This window comes from Austrofundulus limnaeus, unplaced genomic scaffold (assembly GCF_001266775.1).
Source record: "Austrofundulus limnaeus strain Quisiro unplaced genomic scaffold, Austrofundulus_limnaeus-1.0 Scaffold28, whole genome shotgun sequence".
In the NCBI taxonomy this organism is placed as follows: domain Eukaryota; kingdom Metazoa; phylum Chordata; class Actinopteri; order Cyprinodontiformes; family Rivulidae; genus Austrofundulus; species Austrofundulus limnaeus.
The window spans coordinates 1262371-1281013 of record NW_013952430.1 but is presented as its reverse complement, the minus strand read 5'-3'; the positions used below and the strand labels follow the sequence as shown (position 1 = coordinate 1281013).

General features: G+C 39.4%; 1 protein-coding gene across 2 annotated transcripts; it reads left to right on the top strand.

The window, feature by feature from the left end:
• Positions 1–27: 27 nt before the first annotated feature.
• Positions 28–8839, top strand: fgf8a (fibroblast growth factor 8a). Of its 2 annotated transcripts, none has more exons than XM_014005052.1 (5): positions 28–592; positions 674–710; positions 1531–1678; positions 3878–3984; positions 7942–8839. In XM_014005052.1, the coding sequence occupies exons 1-5, from the start codon at positions 561–563 to the stop codon at positions 8224–8226; spliced, it is 609 nt and encodes a 202-aa protein (XP_013860506.1). In that variant the 5' UTR covers positions 28–560; the 3' UTR covers positions 8227–8839. The 2 variants fall into 2 exon arrangements, with proteins under 2 accessions (XP_013860506.1, XP_013860505.1); XM_014005051.1 differs by having other exon boundaries at positions 1498–1678.
• Positions 8840–18643: the final 9804 nt, after the last annotated feature.

Sequence of the window (18643 nt, the reverse complement as noted above, 5' to 3'; positions counted from 1 at the left end):
GAGAGAGAGAGAGAGAGAGAGAGAGAGAGAGAGAGAGAGAGTCGCGGTGTGGGATGGGATGGGAGCAGAGAAAAGAGACACGGATCGTCCTGCCTGCAGTCCTGTCTCTCTCAGCGGAGCAGCAGCATCGAGCCACTGCGGCAGCCCGGAGGAGCCCCGCCTTCAGAGAGGAGAGGACCCTGCAGCCGGGCTCAGTCCCACCTGAAGGCCTCCACAGCAGAAACAAGACAAGGATTAAAAGGAGCTTGGTGGAGGAAAAAAATAAATCTCTTGACAGCCTGGACGAATCTGCTTCCACAAGCGCATCTTGTCCCCCAAAACTTTCTTCCTGCGTCACCAGACTCGAGCTGTTTTATTTGTTTTTGTTTTTGTTTTTTGTTTGTTTGTTTGTTTGTTTTCTTACTCTGGTGATCAAATCTAATGATTTCCCCGTGGATCCCTGAGATTTGATGAGAAATGTGTCCGCTGGAGCCGCTCTGTCATTACCTCTGACCTCTGCTGGATTCTGGGGAACTTGTTTTGATTGACCCACAGAAACCTTTACTTCACCTCCATTCAACATGCATCCCATCCCATTAAGACTCAGCTATCTGTGAGTGCTTCTCCTTCACCTTTCCGTTCATGTTCCTTAATGATCTCTGGACTAACCCACTCTTCCTGTTTTTTCCTGCAGGTTTCTTCACCTGTTTGCGCTTTGCTACCACGCTCAGGTACGTCACTGATTAATTCATTTTTGTAAAGCTGAATTATTATTTTTTTTACTTTGCTGACTAAAACCAAATCCGTAGCTGTAAGAGCACCTTAAACACACAGCGGTCAGGGCAGCATCCTAATATGATACGGAACAGCATCGGATGGCTCCCACGGCGCGCGGGGCAGCGGGGCGCGCGGGCCTGCTGGGTTTAGAACACCGGGCCTGGCACGGGACGCGCGGGCACAGACGGTTCATCAGGGCGGGGGGGAGTGATGAAAAAATAATTATGACAATAAGAATGATCTCACAGGGTTCCGAGTTCAGGACTTTCTTTTTATAGAACCGCGCTCCAGGTTGTAGAGAGATTTTTTTATTCTAATTTATAATAAATAAAGTATATAATCTGCCAGTGTCCAAAAAAAAGTGCTAAAATGTATTCAGTTCAGAGAATTTGGCTCCTATTTGCTTTTTTTTCTTCCTCTGTGCGTAAAGGCGCACATTTTCCTCTCCGCACAACCTGTAATCACGCAGCCCGTGTTTTTGGAAGCGGTTACCTTCATTTAGACACTTCCTCCTAAAACCTCTTACACTCTTCTAAAAGAAAAAAAACAAGAAAAAAAACAAGAAAATCTAAATGCTGTTGTCTTTTTGGTTGCGCCTCTTTAGCGCGTAAATGGAACCGTTAAATGGCGCACAGAGGAATCCGCGTTGCGCGTTAAAAAGAAAGAAAAAAGGACAAAAATCATAAATTAAACTCGAATCGGTGAATAAATGATTGTGATGCCGTATCTAATTTCTGACAGGTAACCAATCAGTCCCCGCCTAATTTCACGCAGCATGTGAGCGAGCAGAGCAAAGTGACAGACCGCGTGAGCCGCAGGTTGATCCGGATCTACCAGCTGTACAGCCGGACCAGCGGCAAGCACGTGCAGGTCCTGCCCAACAAGAAGATCAACGCCATGGCTGAGGATGGAGACGCGCACGGTAAGAGCACGAGAATCTCACACCAACACTGTTTGGATCAACTGAAGTAAAGTGAATGACGTCATATTTGAAGGCTTTAGTTTAATATTACTGTTCTTTATTCTTTGTATCAGTGCTAACATGATGTTGTTATTATTATTGTTGTTTTAATTTGGACATTATTCCACTCACTCTCCCCTTTAATTAACATTTTTCGAACACAAAACACAAGTTAAGAAAATATATTGTGTTTTTTTGGCCTTGAACATGCATAATCAAACTTTTTTTTTTTTCAGGCAGGGTTTGTTTAGTCATTTTCTGGCCCTTTGGATATTTTTTGTTGTTGTTTTGTGTAATTAAAACCAACATTTCTTTCAAAATTGGCTCAAACTTGAAAATTAAAACAAACCGAATTATAAACTCTAATAAATCTGGCATTTAAAAGAATAAAAACACAAAACTTGTATTAAATAATTAGAAGTGGTGAAATAAAAGGCCATCAGGTCACTTAGATGTTATTAGCTGAGCAGCTGCAGTTTTCTTTTACATCACAAGATGCAATAATTTTAAGGATTTTAGTTTTTGGGTGAAGGGGGGTGAGCCTTTGCACCATTTGTGCTTTCAGTTTGTGGGGTCGGAGGAGGCTCAGACCTCAGAGAGAGAGAGCCCCCAGTGGGTTGTCCAAAGCACTAAAGGTGAGCCTTCAGAGATCCTGCAGGTCTGGAAGAGTCATTAGAAGTCGTCCTGCTTCTGCCTCCACAACATTTCCTGCATAGCTCCTGTGCCCCTCTCACCCCCACCTTCAACCCCACTGCTCGCTGCTCTGCTCTTCGTGTTTCTCTCTGAAGGCCGCGCGCTCGGCTTCCACAGAGACCGGGCGTTCGCTGCATGAACCGGCTGGGGCTTTGTGACATCATTTGAAGCAGGAGAAAACAGAGAAAACACAAGTGTGTGTTTCAGTTTGTCCTTCCCAGACCTGTCCTTATCTGCTGCTGTACCTGCAGCTCAGGCTCGTCCTGCTTCTGACCATCCCCAGTAACACGTTGGCTTGGGCCGTTTTATAAAAGGATGTGAAAGGAGTGAGTTTTTAGGGACTTAAGTTTAGTGTTTTTGATATATAAATCTAAATATGACTAAGTGCTAATGCAATGAATTTCAAAAATACAATATATTATGTTACATCAGAAAAATTATAGGTATTGTTTTTACTTTAAATTGAGAGCAGATTTTAAATCACATAGCTTTATTTGTCAAAACGCATAGCTCGTAGTGTTTACAGGTGACTTAATGACAAGAAGTTTTATATAAAAAGTCTAAATAATTATGAATAAGGTAAACACAGAGAATAGAAAGTTTAAATGTTGGCTCATTTGGCAAGAAACAAGTATTGTTCTTTCAAGCTCATTATTATTGTTTTTTTATACAAACTAATGAACAATTGACTCATAAAAAAATTAACAAATCCTTTAATAAAAGTGATCTTTTTGTTGTTCTCGGGTTTCATCTAAATTACTTTAAAATGGTTAATTTCCAGACTGGCACCTCGGTACCTTCACTTTTAGATTTACTTTTAGCTAGTCACTGTATTTTTAGGGATTTATTAATACTTACAAGGTTTTGTGTTTCAGGGCTGTGAGAAAACTCACGTGTGAGGTCACTGCAGTTTTTAGAAAAGGAATTCCTAACAAGACGTGTCTCTTCAGCTTTTCAAGAATCAAACCACATGCGCACACACGCACACACACACAAGTTTGCACAGCTATCCATTTGGGGACATTCCATTGACTTCCATTACATTTCTACAGCCTAACCCTGACCACAAACCCTAAGGCTAACCTCACCTGACCCTAAAACTAACCTAAACTCAATTCACACCTTGGTCCTAAACCCAACCCCCAACCCACCAATGATATTTAAACCAAATGGGGACTCCACTTTTGTCCCCAAATGCACCAGTTGTCCCAAAATGTAGGATTTTTGTCTTAAAATTGCCCCCAAATGTCACCAAAAACACACCCACCCACACACACGCACGCACAAACACGTTTTTATCATTTTTCAGCATCTCCAGGAATGGTCCCAAAGGTTTTATACTGTGTGCCTCTGCACAAAGTCACATACTTTATCTGTTGCTAACATTTCATGTCAGCTTTTCACGTCCTCTCGTTCACGAGCGTGCAGTGTTGGTTTTTCTAACACACCTTCTTCATCTCACCGCAGCTAAACTCGTCGTAGAGACGGACACGTTTGGGAGCCGAGTGCGCATCAAGGGAGCCGAGACGGGCCTCTACATCTGCATGAATAAGAGGGGGAAGCTCATTGGCAAGGTGAGGACAAAATCTAATCAGGCAGCCGAAGCCCGACGCAAACAGCAGGCTAACTTATTAGCTCGGGTCAAAATGTCAACGGCTGCAGCAGGACAGCACACGGAGGGACCAGGATTAGGTGTTTGTCCTGCAGACTAGAAAAAGCTCAGGGTCAGACAGATGAGAACCAAAGTTGACTTAAGTCTAAAATCTTTAAATTTCAAAGTTAAAATCTTCAAATCCAAAAAACAAGAGATACAGCCCAGAGTCTCAGTTACATTTTCTATATTAGCATTTAAACAATTTGTTTACTTTCACATTTAAAACTGTATTTTCTCAAGATGGTCTGTGTGTTTTTGCTTTAACTGCTTAAGAAAACATTATTTTAGGACCGACAGGCCTTTAACTTTCATGCTTAAAAGCATGACTTGTTACAGTTTTCTTCACGTCATTATTTGAGGTCTCATATGGATTCATGGTGATGTATGACAGTACATGTACAAAATGTTCACTTTTAGGAGTTTTCCTCTGCACCGTTTGTCTCATCAAGTTAAATATAGCAAAACTGTTTAGAACACAGATGTCTCTCAAATTAATGAACATAATATCGCTGTCAGGCAGAAACCCTGTTGCTCCAAAAACACAACTTTACAGGAAAGTTTAAAAAAGAAAATGCATTTTTAAATAAACAGACTCTATGTGGTAACTGTCTTTTTAGACATTTTTTAATTAGTCATCTCTAAAACCACAGACACAACTGAAGGAGGACCAACAGAGTTGATTTATACATTAACACAAAAACAATGCTAAAGTTTTAGCCTGAAATCAATGCAATTTGAAAATGAGGTAATTGTGTTAATTTTGTGCCACACACTGTAGACGTCCTGTGTCATTTCAAATTATAATTCTTTATTAATTCACCTGGAACAAAACCCCTAAAAGTGGATTCAAATGAATTAATCGAATAATAAATCAAATAACAATGAAGTTGGCTAAAAAATAACTAAAATTTTATGAAGTGATATTCAAACAGTACGGTAATCCATTACTGTAACAAAACAATTAATACTCATTTCAATGTGTAAAAGTGTTTTGATCCAGTCTCCAGTGAGTAAACTTTTATTCCTCCAGATTAAAGCTGAAGAAACAAAATTGAGGTGTTTTTAATCTCTTCAGGAATATTTACTTTTTTAGCAGGAATCCGTCGGCAGAATGTTACAGAAACCTCAGGGATGTGATTATATGATGAGTAAATTAAATGTTCAATGCTTTGGTTTTTATTATGAGATTGTTTGGAAGACTTTACTTTTAGACTACAGCCTGGTCCTCAGAGGTCCCGGGCTGGTTGTGTCTTTGTGTTTCAGACATGATGTTAGGCTGTGTTAGCACCCTCCTCTCACTGCGACTGCTAATAAACAGCCACCCCCATCCCCTCCCACTTACCCTCCACCCACCCGAGCACCCCGCCTCGAACACCATCTGCCTGAAGCCACCAGGCCAGTTACAGTCAAACGTGTGTGTGCATTTATGTGTAAAAAGACACAAAAAATTCGAACAAACAGTGTGTGTGTGTGTACACGTTTATTGTTGCTTTATCTGTTTGTTTACTGGTAGTGTAAGGTTATTACACTTTGGACTGATTTGCATTCGCTCACCGGACGCTGCGTTAGTTTTTCATTAGAGATTATCACCTGAAGGTGACACATCACTAAGCTCCTCGTCCACCTGAGGCTGTGCAGTTAAAGCACTGGCTGCCAAAATCAGGGTTGTGAAACACTGACAGCATGTTGTGAGAGATTTAATAAAGAAAAACAATCATCACAAAACAATACAAATTGTTTTGTTAAAGCTATTTGTGTTCTCAATATAACCTCATTTATTTGTCTGCTGCCATAAGTCTGTTTGAAACCAAACAGCTTCATGAACCACTGAACAAACGGTTGAAACTTTCGGTAAACATTCACTGAACATGAATCTACGACTGTGTCTCGTAACGTGATGTAGACCGTGGCTCGGTGGCCGTAGACCGCTCGTCGGCTGCATAAACGGCTGTGAAATGAGACGATCTAATCTACAAAAGATGCATGCGCTGCCTCTTTACCATGGTTATACGTTTTACATTGCATGGCCTTAGTTGTTTTTTTCAAGGTGTACTTCACAATGTTCAGTTTTAATAGAAACATGTTACAAGAAAATTTAAAAAAGCAATAATAATTTGGATTTAGCTCCAGTGTCAGTACTTGTAACTGCATTTTAGTTAACATCTCGTTGGAACAAATGCATCAGCTAAGTTGCTAAACTTACATTTATTGCAGTTCTTCGGTCCGTGATAAATTTCCAAACTCCGTCGTCAAAAACAAACTCTTCTGTAAAATTAAAATACGCTCTGCCGTCTTTGATTTTCTGTTTAATTTGTTGACAGTGCAACGAATCCTTGGATACCATCGGCCGCATAGGATACACAGATGAAAAAAAGGGGCAGATATTATAAGATTTATTCTTCTGCTGCTGCCTTTCATTTTATTAGATTTTATTTTGATTGCATGTTTTTTGTTCTTTGTTATTTTATGTTACAAATGAAATGAATGTATTTCTAAATAAAAAAATAAAAAAGATGCAGCCCACGTTTACTGGGTTTTGTCGGCCACATGAGGTGCCTATGAATTGGGACAGCCTACAGTGCGGGGCAGTGATGTAAGTGGCCGACAAATACAGCCGACGCAGCTGCAAATCATGAATTGAGACACAGCAACATAACTGATAAGCTTTTGGAGCCAGCCTCATTCAAGATGGCCGCCACAACCAACTGAGTTTAGAAAACTATAACTTTGTCAGTTTTACAGATACGGACCTAAGATTTGGTGTGGTAATAGCTGAGAATCCTTCACAAGATGAAATCCAAGTGCTGCTCATTGCACAAGATCTTCGCCTAAAACCTCAAGTCTTGTTTGTCTGTAAACAGAATCTTTTTTGAACCAGTGGATGGGTTTTAATAGAAATTTTCAGAAAGTGATCACTGGACCTGCACCTAATTAGCTTTGGAGTCGACCCAAATTAAGACCACACCACAGCTAATCAACATTACCTGAGACAAAAAATAATTCTAACTCAGTAAATTTGACATATATTTACCTAAAATTTGATGTGGTAGTAGCTGAGCGTCATCTTCAACACATATTGTGAGATTCTGCATGAGACTGTGAATAATGGGATTTTTAATGCTTGAGGAAAACAACTACATGTAATTTCTTGCAAGAAGATGAACTTAGTCTAAAACTTTTGCATAAAATACATCAGATAATGTGAATATGAAATGTTTATGCTTCAATCAGCAGTTGGAGTTATTAATAACCGAAAAGTTTTGCTGTAAAGTGAACAGAGCAGAAATGAGCTGGCGTTCAAAGCTTTATTGGTTGTCATTTTATTGAATTTAAAGGTGAAGTGGTGATTTCAGTTTGAAAACGTAACAGTAGATTTAACAGACTAAAGACAAAACTTATGGCTGACAACACTGTTGCAGAAAGTGTGTGTTGCAGCTACTCTAGAAACACATGAGCCACCACTGTAGAAGTTTACTGATGAAGGAAATAAGCCCCGCCCCCACCTGTAACACACATCAACCTCTATAGACGGTCACCTGTATACTGACATTCAGATATCTGTAAGTGCCGTAAAAAAAACTGTTATATTCTAATGCAATACAATGTTAGATCTGAGACGTAAAATAAATTTCAACCTGAGTTTTTGAAAAAAATAAATCAGTGAGATTTTCTCTTTATGTCTGTTTACATGCAAAACGGTGCAAAATCTGTAATTTGCGTACAATTGGTACAACTTGACGTGTGTGCTGTAATGACTGATGGCGGTGCTGTATCTGCGTGTCATTGCAGGTGACAACCGCATCAGAAACTTGTTGTATGGGATTTTCTTTTTTCTGTTCACAAATCAGAGTTTTACCATTTGTCTGTGCTCCTGCAGAAAAACGGACAGGGCCGCGACTGCATCTTCACAGAGATTGTCCTGGAAAACAACTACACGGCGCTGAGGAACGCTCGTTACGACGGCTGGTACATGGCCTTCACCCGGCGTGGGCGGCCACGGAAGGGCTCGCGGACACGCCAGCACCAGCGTGAGGTGCATTTCATGAAGAGGTTGCCAAAGGGGCAGCAGCCCACCCACCCAAGCCAACACCGGCCTTTTGACTTCATCCACTACCCTTTCAGCCAAAGGACTAAACGTACACGATACTCGTCGGAGCATTGAGGAAAGGAGAGAAGCAAAGTAAAAAAGATGGAAAGAGGAAGGAGAAACTGAACTATTGACTCAAAAACACCATCTAATAACACACTTCTGTCCAAAAAAGGAAAAACTAGAGACATTTTCATGTTATATCCTTATACTTAGTTTATTTTGTACGTTTTTGAAGTTAAAAAATGTAAGAAATCTATTTTTGTACTCCAAATTTTTAGTACTGATGTGTAGAAAATATTAACAAAATGATAAAAAAAATATATATAAAAAATATATAGATGCACATGACTTAATGCAGGGGTGTCCAAAGTGTGGCCTGGGGGCCATTTGAGGCCCCTGAACTTATTTTGTGTGGCCCATGACTTCAGTTCAATAATTATACTAACTTGTATCCCCGGCGCAGGTGTTTGATGTAGATGGAGACGTTGTATTTTTTTATTAGGACAAAATGATCACAAAGTCAAATCTTCTCCCAATAACAAATATTGGCAACAATATCAATTATTTGTCTTTAAATAACCAGACTCTTAGCTTTAGTGATTTCTACTGAAAAGCTGATTTTGCTGCACTCCAGTCTGCTTTAAATTAATTTATTGAATTTGTCTGAATACAGCAAGCGTTTTCAGCAAAAGAGTGACCTAAATCCTGATTTTATTGATCAGAATTGACTAAATTGGGTTATTTTTTCCCCCAATTGAAACCTAGAAAATTTGCAAAATTTCTTTCAATAAGGGAATCCTGCAAAACACTTTTAAAGTTCATGATCTAGATTAATTTACACATCCATTTCCAGCAATAAATCAGAATACTTAATTTGTTTAATTAAAGTATTTAATGCTAAGTTTATTACTGAGCAGGAAAAGGAAAAATATTTTTGTCCTCAAGTCCTTCTGACTTTATGATTTTGGCCCTTGTGACAAAATGTTTGGACACCCCTGACTTAATGCCTGACTTGTTGTGAACCTCTTTGTAGAGTGCATTATTTTTTTTATTGCACGTCTCTTTTCTTGACAAACGGAGTAATTGTTTGACTCGTACCTGCTGCTCAAGGAGACTTGAAGGGCCCTGACTGAGCGTATTGCCAGAGAAGGCTGTGTTCAGAGACACACACTGTCACACACACTGCACTGCAGAGCCCCGGAGGCAGCAGCAAACCTTTCAGCGACACTGTGGTGCCATCACTGCAGTGTCTAACATTTGTGCCAGAGCTTTAATAGCACCTGACCGAACAATGTGGCAGCTATATTTTATTATAATCACACGTTTTCTGGTCTGACTGTAATGACTTTTTTTTTGTGTACAAAATATATTTGAAGTCTAGGGAATCCCCTCACCCTCTACCCCTTATCTTTTACATTTGTGTTTCATTCATTTTACGTTTTTATAAATATATGAATATATTTTTTATTTGAGGATGTTTGAAATGATTTTAAGGACTGAATATTTATTTAAAATAAGTAATAAATGTACATTAGAAAACCGATATTAAACTCTTGTTTGATACATACTTGCTTTGATGCCCATTAGTAAAACTGAAAATGGACGCAGAAGTTTGCTGTCCCACCTTTTCAACGTTCTCACTCCCTACTCGTCGTCACATATTGATGCTTGTCCAGGTTCCCTCTGCGTCAGGTTTTGATATGTTGGGTAACCCCCTTGCATCAGTTATTGACGGGATGAGAAAAAGGAGGAGGAGCCCATTGTCATATTTTTGAAAAGTGTAAAAAAAAATGCATGACAACTAACCATCCCAAACCCTAAACTTAACTTCTATTAGCCCTAAATATAAAATCCCTGATCTTACAATGTAACTTAACCAGTAACCCTGATCCCTAAACTTAATCACAGACCCCAACCCAAAGACCCTATCCAAGGCGTCAATAACTGGCATGAGATGGGCTCCTGACACGTCCAAACTCTACACAGAGGAAACCTGAACTCGCGTCAATATGTGACAAGTTAACACATTCTCATTCCCGACTCGTCACATATTTACACTTGCCCAGGTTCCCTCTGGCGTCAGTTATTGCTGCACCACATAGAGTCTTTGGGTTGGGGTCCATGGTTAATATTATGGATCAGGATTACTGGTTAATTTTATGTTGTGAGGTCAAGGGTACACTGTAAAAATGAAATGTTGGATTTACTTAATCATGTTATGTTACCTGGTTCCACTTAACTGAGTTGAGTAAATTCAAAGCAATATACCAGTTTTTTAGCCAAAGAACATGAGTATGTTACTTTGAATTTACTCAGCTCAGTTAAGTGGAACCAGGTAACATTTCATGGTTAAGTAAATCCAACATTTCATTTTTAGAGTGTAGGATGTCTAGGATTAATTGAAATTAGGGTTATCTGTCACGCATTTTCTATACTTTTCAAAAAATATGATAACAAGCTCCTCCTCCTTGTTCCCATCTCATCAATAACTGACATAAGAGAGGTACCAAAGGATCAAAACCAGATACAGAGGGAACCTGACCAAGTGTCAATATGTGACGAGTTGAGAGTGAAAATGCATTGGCCTTTTAGGTCTTGTTTGTGCTTTTCTTTGATTAAATTATTTTTTGTTGCCAAATCTTGGTTTTATCAAACCTTTATGCTGTCCTGACAATGGATACATGGATTTACTTTTGCTTGTACTTACTTTCATTTTTTGCCCCTCCAGTGCATCCCTCCACCTCTCCAGGCTCTTTTCCACCTGTTCCCTATCACTATATGTCACAATGTCATCTGCAAACATCATAGTGCACACAGGGACTTATATTTTCCAATCCATTTACTTACTTTGTGCTTTTTCCTTGGAATTAGCATATCATCAAAATGCTTTTAACACAAAATATTGCCTTTGCTGAGAAGGCCAAGATGAAGCAACTTCACACTCATCAGGCTATCCTTCTCAGAACAGAGAAACTGGGTTGTGACACTGGAGCCAGACCAGCATGTGCCTAGTGGCCTGGCCTTTGCTCTTGGCTGAACTCAACCTGTAGGAGCTACAAGATGCTGCCTCCACATGGGAAGAAATTGAGATGAGGGGATTATGGAGAGTGCAAGGCAGGTTGAGGACTTGAGTATACAAATTGTTGGTATAACGACCTGACATCTATGTGCATAAAACTTTGCTGGGGGGGAAGTAAGTCAAGTAGTACCACCAAGGAAAACACAATGTTGGCTTTAGCTCTAGACTACTGGAAAGGAGTTAAACTCTCTTCTTATTTGAAGTTGCCCATGGAGAGAAGCGTGAAACAGGTGTGGAGATAATCATGAACCTTTAGCTGAGCATCTTAGTGCAGGAGCTTTCCTCTGTGAACAACAGAGTTGTCTCTTTGCAGCTTTAAGCTGCAAGAAGGAAATTTGTTTTAATGCACCAAACAGAAGTTCAGAGTCTCTGAAAAGTATCTGGAAGGTTTACATCCCTCCTGGATATTCCATGGTCCTCCTGGGGTTCTTCAAAACCTACATTTGCATTAACCTAGAAAGGTGTGATTGGGAGGAAATGCCTCCCTGATCTGCATCTAATTGGTTTGTTGAACTGTGCATGGCATGGGTTGTCCATGACGAACACCATGAGACTGGCTTAACAAATTTGAGCAGTCTGTGCTAATTAAGGTGCTTTGATCTGTCATGATAAAAAGGTGCTGAAATGCTTGTCTGTTTTTTAAGTCTAACTTTATTGAGATGTGGATTATGACTAAATAAAGAGAGATTTGAGGTACCAGCTGCTTAAATGAGCTTTCTGTCTGGCCTACAGAGGGGTGAGGAGCATCCAGGTGTTTTGGAGTGGGGTCCCCATTTCTCCACATCGTCAGTCTCTGGACTCTTTCATTGCACGAGCTGCTGTATGTTGAGTTTCATTCCCTGGTCCAAATCCATAATATACTCCCTTCATTGATCAAAGCATTTTTGATATCTACCTCATCTTGTTCAGCTCCATGGGGTACAGGCTCCCAGTCAGTCACAGGGTTTGATGCACTTAATGGTATTTTATTACAGATTTACTTGCTTTTTATTTTTGATGTCTTTAAGAAATGAAATTGCATTTTAAAATAAACTCTGGTGCACCAGCACCTTTTAAGTGAGCACAGTTTGGTTTCTGACTTGAAACCTGACCACTGAAAGCTAAAAGGAAGGCGATTTTTCATCTGATCCCAACAGGGATAACAAGGTCATTTAAAGTCACAAAGAACCCCCACCACCAACATGTCTTTAGCAGATAGGCACATGTCAGTGTCAGGGGGCTTTGGTGCTGGGAGGATGATACTGCTCTGTTTGTTTTTAGGATTTAGCTTCTTTCTGTTCCACTGAAACGGTTTCTCTTTACTCTTTTTTTAACAAGCCTTTTAGCCAAACTAAACAATGCAGCATGCATCGACACGTGTGAAATCATTGAGTCTCTTTATTGGCTTCCCATTGATTGTCATTGTAAAGTTAATATGATCATCCTTTGATAGGTTTTGAATTATTATTACAATTATTCTCACTAAACTGTTTTAATTTGTCTAGTAAGTCTAAAAATCACAAGTTCTGTTGAGGAGAGTTTACTCTTACAAACGCCCATAAATGAACCCTTAAATAGGAAAATAAGAGATTACCTTCTGATGCTTTTTTTCTATAATATTGAGTTCAGAAATTGTATTTAGGCGGAATACTGAATATCAAACCAACATACTAAAATGGCTAAAAGTAACCAGTTTGTATTAAAGCAGGATGAATTTTTGTGAAGGAAAATCCCTTTGAGTTAGAAACAACTTTCTTGTTTTAAAGCTGGAGTTCAGGTCAGATCAACCTAAAAGGTCCAACTGTGTCACCTGCTGATTTAAGTGTGTACCTGCATTATACCTTTGCTTTTAAACTTTTATTGATAATATGTAAAAACAAACATCAGTGATGAAAAATACACTTAAAAATAATCTATGAAAAACAATCTAAAAATAATCTATCTAATCTATTACCTAATTTCCCTCTGGGATCAATAAAGTATTTTTGAACTGAATTGAATTGAATTGAAAAATACTGTATATACAGTGGTTTGCAAAAGTATTCATACCCCTTGAACTTTTCCATATTTTGTCACATTACAACCACAAACATAAATATATTTCACTGGAATTTAATGTGAAAGACTAACACAAAGTGGTATACAATTGTGAAGTGGAAGCAAAATTTTACATGAATCAAAACATTTTTTACAAATAAAAAACTGAAAAGTGCGATGTGCAAAATTATTCAGCCCCACTGAGTCAATACTTTGTGGAGCCACCTTTTGCTGCAATTACAGCTGCAAGTCTTTTAGGGTATGTCTCCACCAGCTTTGCACATCTAGTGACTGCAATTCTTGCCCATTCCTCCTTGCAAAACAGCTCAAGCTCAGTCAGATTGGATGGAGAGCGTTTGTGAACAGCAGTTTTGAGATCTTGCCACAAATTCTCAATTGGGTTTAGGTCTGGACTTTGACTGGGCCATTCTAACACATGAATATTCTTTTTTTTAAACCACTCCATTGTAGCTTTGGCTTTATGTTTAGGGTCGTTGTCCTGCTGGAAGGTGAACCTCCGCCCCAGTCTCAAATCTTTTGCTGACTCCAACAGGTTTTCTTCCAAGATTGCCCTGTATTTGGCTCCATCCATCTTCCCATCAACTTTGACCAACTTCCCGGTCCCTGCTGAAGAGAAGCACCCCCAGAGCATGATGCTGCCACCACCATATTTGACAGTGGGGATGGTGTTTTCAGAGTGATGTGCAGTGTTCTTTCTCCGCCACACATAGCGTTTTGCATTGTGGCCAAAAAGTTCAATTTTGGTCTCGTCTGACCAAAGCACCTTCTTCCACATGTTTGCTGTGTCCTCAACATGGCTTCTGGCAAACTGCAAACGGGACTTCTTATGGTTTTCTTTTAACGATGGCTTTCTCCTTGCCACTCTTCCATAAAGACCACATTTGTGTAGTGCACGACTAATTGTTGTCCTGTGGACAGTTTCCCCCACCTGAGCTGTGGCTCTCTGCATTTCATCCAGAGTCACCATGGGCCTCTTGGCTGCCTCTCTGATCAGTGATCTCCTTGTTCGGCCTGTAAGTTTAGGTGGACGGCCTTATCTTGGCAGGTTTACTGTGGTGCCATACTCTTTCCATTTCCGGATGATGGATTGAACAGTGCTCCGTGAGATGTTCAAAGCTTGGGAAATCTTTTAATAACCTAAGCCTGCTTTAAACTTCTCCAAAACCATATTCCTAACCTGTCTGGTGTGTTCTTTGGACTTCATGATGCTGTTTGCTCCCCAATATTCTCTTAACCAACATCTGAGGCCGTCACGGAGCAGCTGTATTTGTACTGAGATTAGATTACACACAGGTGGACCCTTTTGAGTCATTAGCAGTCATCAGGCAACTTCTGAATGCAATTGGTTGCACTCAGGGAAAAGGGGGCTGAATACTTTTGCACGTCGCACTTTTCAGTTTTTATTTGTAAAAAATGTTTTGATTCATGTAAAATTTTGCTTCCACTTCACAATTGTATACCACTTTGTGTTGGTCTTTCACATTAAATTCCAGTGAAATATATTTATGTTTGTGGTTGTAATGTGACAAAATATGGAAAAGTTCAAGGGGTATGAATACTTTTGCAAACCACTGTATGTGGAGTGGAGTTCCCATTTCTCCACATCAAGTCAGTCTCTGGCCTCTTTCATTGCACGAGCTGCTGTATGTTGAGTTTCATTCTCTGGTCCAAATCCATAATACGTATACTCCCTTCATTGATCAAAGCATTTTTTGATACCTACCTCCTCATCATTTAGGTCCATGGGGTACAGGCTGCCAGTCCGTCACAGGGTTTGATGCACTCAGGGGCCCCGGGGACGAACATCCAGCAATTAAAGCCAAGCAAGATCTGTCACCTTTGAATTAGTTTATTTTTCTGTATACATACAGAACCCAGTGACATAAATATTAAAAGAATATCAAAAGCAAATGTAACACATTGTGCCTCCTGTTTAACAAAAATATTTTTTGACATCTTGGCACATTTTAAACCAATTTTAATTTTTATTAACTTAGGTTAGTCTTCAACTCCTTGCAGTTTTAAGTGTCTTGGGTGTTCATAGAAATGGCTTTTACCAGCCAAGATTCTGACATTTCTGTAGATACCACATGTCTAACTAAAAGAACTTATAGTGATTAAAGTAGAAAACCAAGAGCATGGGTTTTAGAGAGTTAAATGGCCCTGGTGTAAAATCTTGAAAGTTTGAGGCCTGGGATACTGATATTCACCACTGATCATGGACACTGATGGAACTAATGATCCTGATTCAACAACAAAATTCTGTGATGTTTAAAGACATAATCATTTGCAAATCAGATTTTTATTTTTATTTCACAAATGGAGATGTAGTTGTGATAAATGTGTTGCAAAAGAAGAAACAGGGGAGGAGGATCAGTCTGCAGCACTGGAAATATTCTGGAAAGTCGAGGTGCAACACCTGGCTGAAGACATGGGGTTTGCATGTTCTCCCTGCCTGGCTTTCATCGGATACTCCGGTTTTTATCCCACAGACCAAAATCTGGCATGTTAGGTTCTAAATTATTCCCAAGGGTCAATGGTTCAAAAAAAGTTGAATTAAATTCCCTTTTTTAAATTAATTAATTTATTTTCATTTTTCTACCCGCATTATTGCGATGCATCAGCACATTGTGAATGGTTGTCTTCATGAGGTCCTGCAGTGCACGGGTGACCTGTCACAAGTGTACACCATTGTTAGTCCTGTGACTGCACAGAAAAGTGGGTAAAAATATGGATGGACACAGCTGTCATAGACCCAGCAGTTTAATTAACAAAAAACAACAATAAGTTACCTTTTTTTTTCTCTTAGTAAAAACAAAAAAATATTAATGACAAGACAGAAAAGTTAAAGGCCCACAATGACTAAATCTGCCTCTACTGCGGCTGCAGTTTAACTGAGATAATGTTTACCCTTTTGTGTTAAAATTACAATTTCAAAGTTAAAATAAAATGTATTCTTAACATTTTATTTTCTCTAAGAAAAGGCAAATGAAAAGGATCCTGGCTTTGAAAGGCTGTCAGACTCAAAGCACTGAATGAAATGACTCTGACAATACCTGACAATAATCCTGAAATCCTTCCACTGTGGATTACCAGGCGGATTTGTCCCTAAGAACTGTCCACAAAACAAACAGACAACAGATTTATCAATTAGATCCAGGGCTTTGTGAAAGTGATGAAACAAGACAAGACAAAAAAGCCTTAATTTTCATAAACATACGGTTTTACAAGTGAATCACTCGATTTCAAGTTTTTAGTTTGAAACCAAACTATCCCAGATTTCCTCAAAGGAGAGCGGGATGTTGTGTGTTTAAGGTCAGCGCCATCTTCAGAGCAGAACTGGGTTGTGGGAAAAATCACACCTTCTGTGTCGCCAGTGCTGCCATGCAAATGTTAGGCAATTCCAGCGTCAGAAAACTGGGGGCAAAACAGCTTTCATCCATTTTATTGAGCCACAACCATCGTACTTCACCCCGGATAAACAAACAGAGCTACAATCCTCATTTGTGTCAGGAGCAATTTAACCCCCACCTCGACCTCCCCTGTGGAGGCTGCAGAATAGCAGCGGTGACCAGAGAACACGACCCTGGATCCGTTAAAGCAGCCTGAGCCGACACAGGAGCTCAGCCCCCCCACGCCACTATCAAAAAGCACTTACAAATCACTTGTGTTCACAGAAAGACGAGGAGTTTTCCAGGGTGTACCCAACCCTTGGTGACCCTCCAGTTGACTTCAGCGTGTGGTTGGTTTTTAAAGCTGTTTTAGTTTTTACTATTTTTAAAAGAAATTTATGGCCTAGGATATGAATATATTTATAATGCTTTCTTTACAAGGTTAAAGAAGCAAATCTAAAACAAAAACCAGCTCAAGTTTGAAAATTTCGAGGAAAAAACACTTTCAGTACTATAAAATATGACGATGATAATAATGGAAACAAAACTGATTAAGTTAATTCATAATCAAAAAAGTCTTATTTTTCATTTCCTTTATAATTCCTTTATAATCCTTTAGTTTTTAACAAAAAAAAACTATTAGACTGAAACTGTCACTGCCAATGAATCACTTTATCTGATGGGAAACTGAGGTTGATTGTTTGGGATGAGTCGAGAATCTTCAGGTCTTTATCAAACCTTTAACATGAGTCATTCTACCTCACCAAAAGGCTAAGAATGGACAATAATGTTTTTATTCTTTGAGTGTGTTAGCAAAAATATCTCCACCCCGGGAGTAATGATAAATTCAAGATGACTACTGCAGCTTAAAAAGCACAAAACTGTAATGTCATTCGTTTTACAGATAAAACGTGATGCTGTAGTTGAGACTGATCCCCAGCACAGACTCTGAACACCAACAGACTTTGTTGAAAGTTTTACCGTCAACTATTTAGAATCATCTAAGTGTTAGCATAATATCACACAATGGATTTTATCAAAACTTTCACAATATAAAGCCTGAACGGAAAGTACCTCTACAAGTGACAACATTTTAGAGCCAGTCAGTTTCAAAAGGGCCACCAAAACCAACTACATGTAAACATGTGAGTTTTACAGGTTGAGCTCTGACGTGAAAGATGGAGGGAGAAATGTTTTCCGTTGTTCAATAAATGAGCCAAAATACATTTCGCAAGCTTTTGTCCTGTCAGCTCCGTGGTCCAGTTTCAGGCCTGTGAATGCAGTTCTCTGTCACCCTGCTGAGCCCAGCGGCAGACAACTGTCCAACAATAAATCATACAGTAGGTTTACTTTGGCTAATCTTAATACTTTAGACAGCAGTAAAAGCACAGTCTAAAAGTACAAGGTTCAATTAGTAAAAGGTGGCTTTCGGTAAATCACAATTTCTTTGCTGCAATATCATGATGTAAACATGAAAACTGGACAAACAAAATAAGAAACAAACTCAAACGTGAACCGTCCAAACAGAAGAACAGAATTTCAAATGACTCCATCATTTTTGCTTTATTTTTTTTTAGATTAAATATGTTTAGGGTAATGCTCAGTTCTATAAATACAGAGGGGAAAAAACAGTTTGTAAATGATGTGCAGCTTCCAAGAAACAACTGGGGCAGTGAACAAAAGCCAGCAGTCGGACCGTGCAGGCTGGATAATTGAAATGCAAACAAGTGATCAAAGCGCAGCTCCTGCTCGACACTTTCATTGTTTATGAACACGCCTGTTGACTTTTCCAATTAGAGCTGTAAACTTTTGTTTGTCCGTGCATTTCCAAGACTGACTGTCGGTCTGATCCGAACAATCACCAGCTAAATGTATTTGCCAGCTCGAGCTGAGGACCCCTCTTTCTCTGCTGCTCTAAAAGAGATCAAAAGGGAGCCCTCCTGCACACACAAAACCACACCCACAACCCCCATTTCAATAC

Bases quoted from the DNA above. Each gene is read 5' to 3' on its own strand.
- fgf8a (XM_014005051.1), top strand. From the start codon at position 561: ATGCATCCCATCCCATTAAGACTCAGCTATCT. The intron at 593-673 runs GTGAGTGCTTCT...TTTTTCCTGCAG, and splicing joins CCATTAAGACTCAGCTATCT to GTTTCTTCACCTGTTTGCGC. The intron at 1,679-3,877 runs GTAAGAGCACGA...ATCTCACCGCAG, and splicing joins TGAGGATGGAGACGCGCACG to CTAAACTCGTCGTAGAGACG.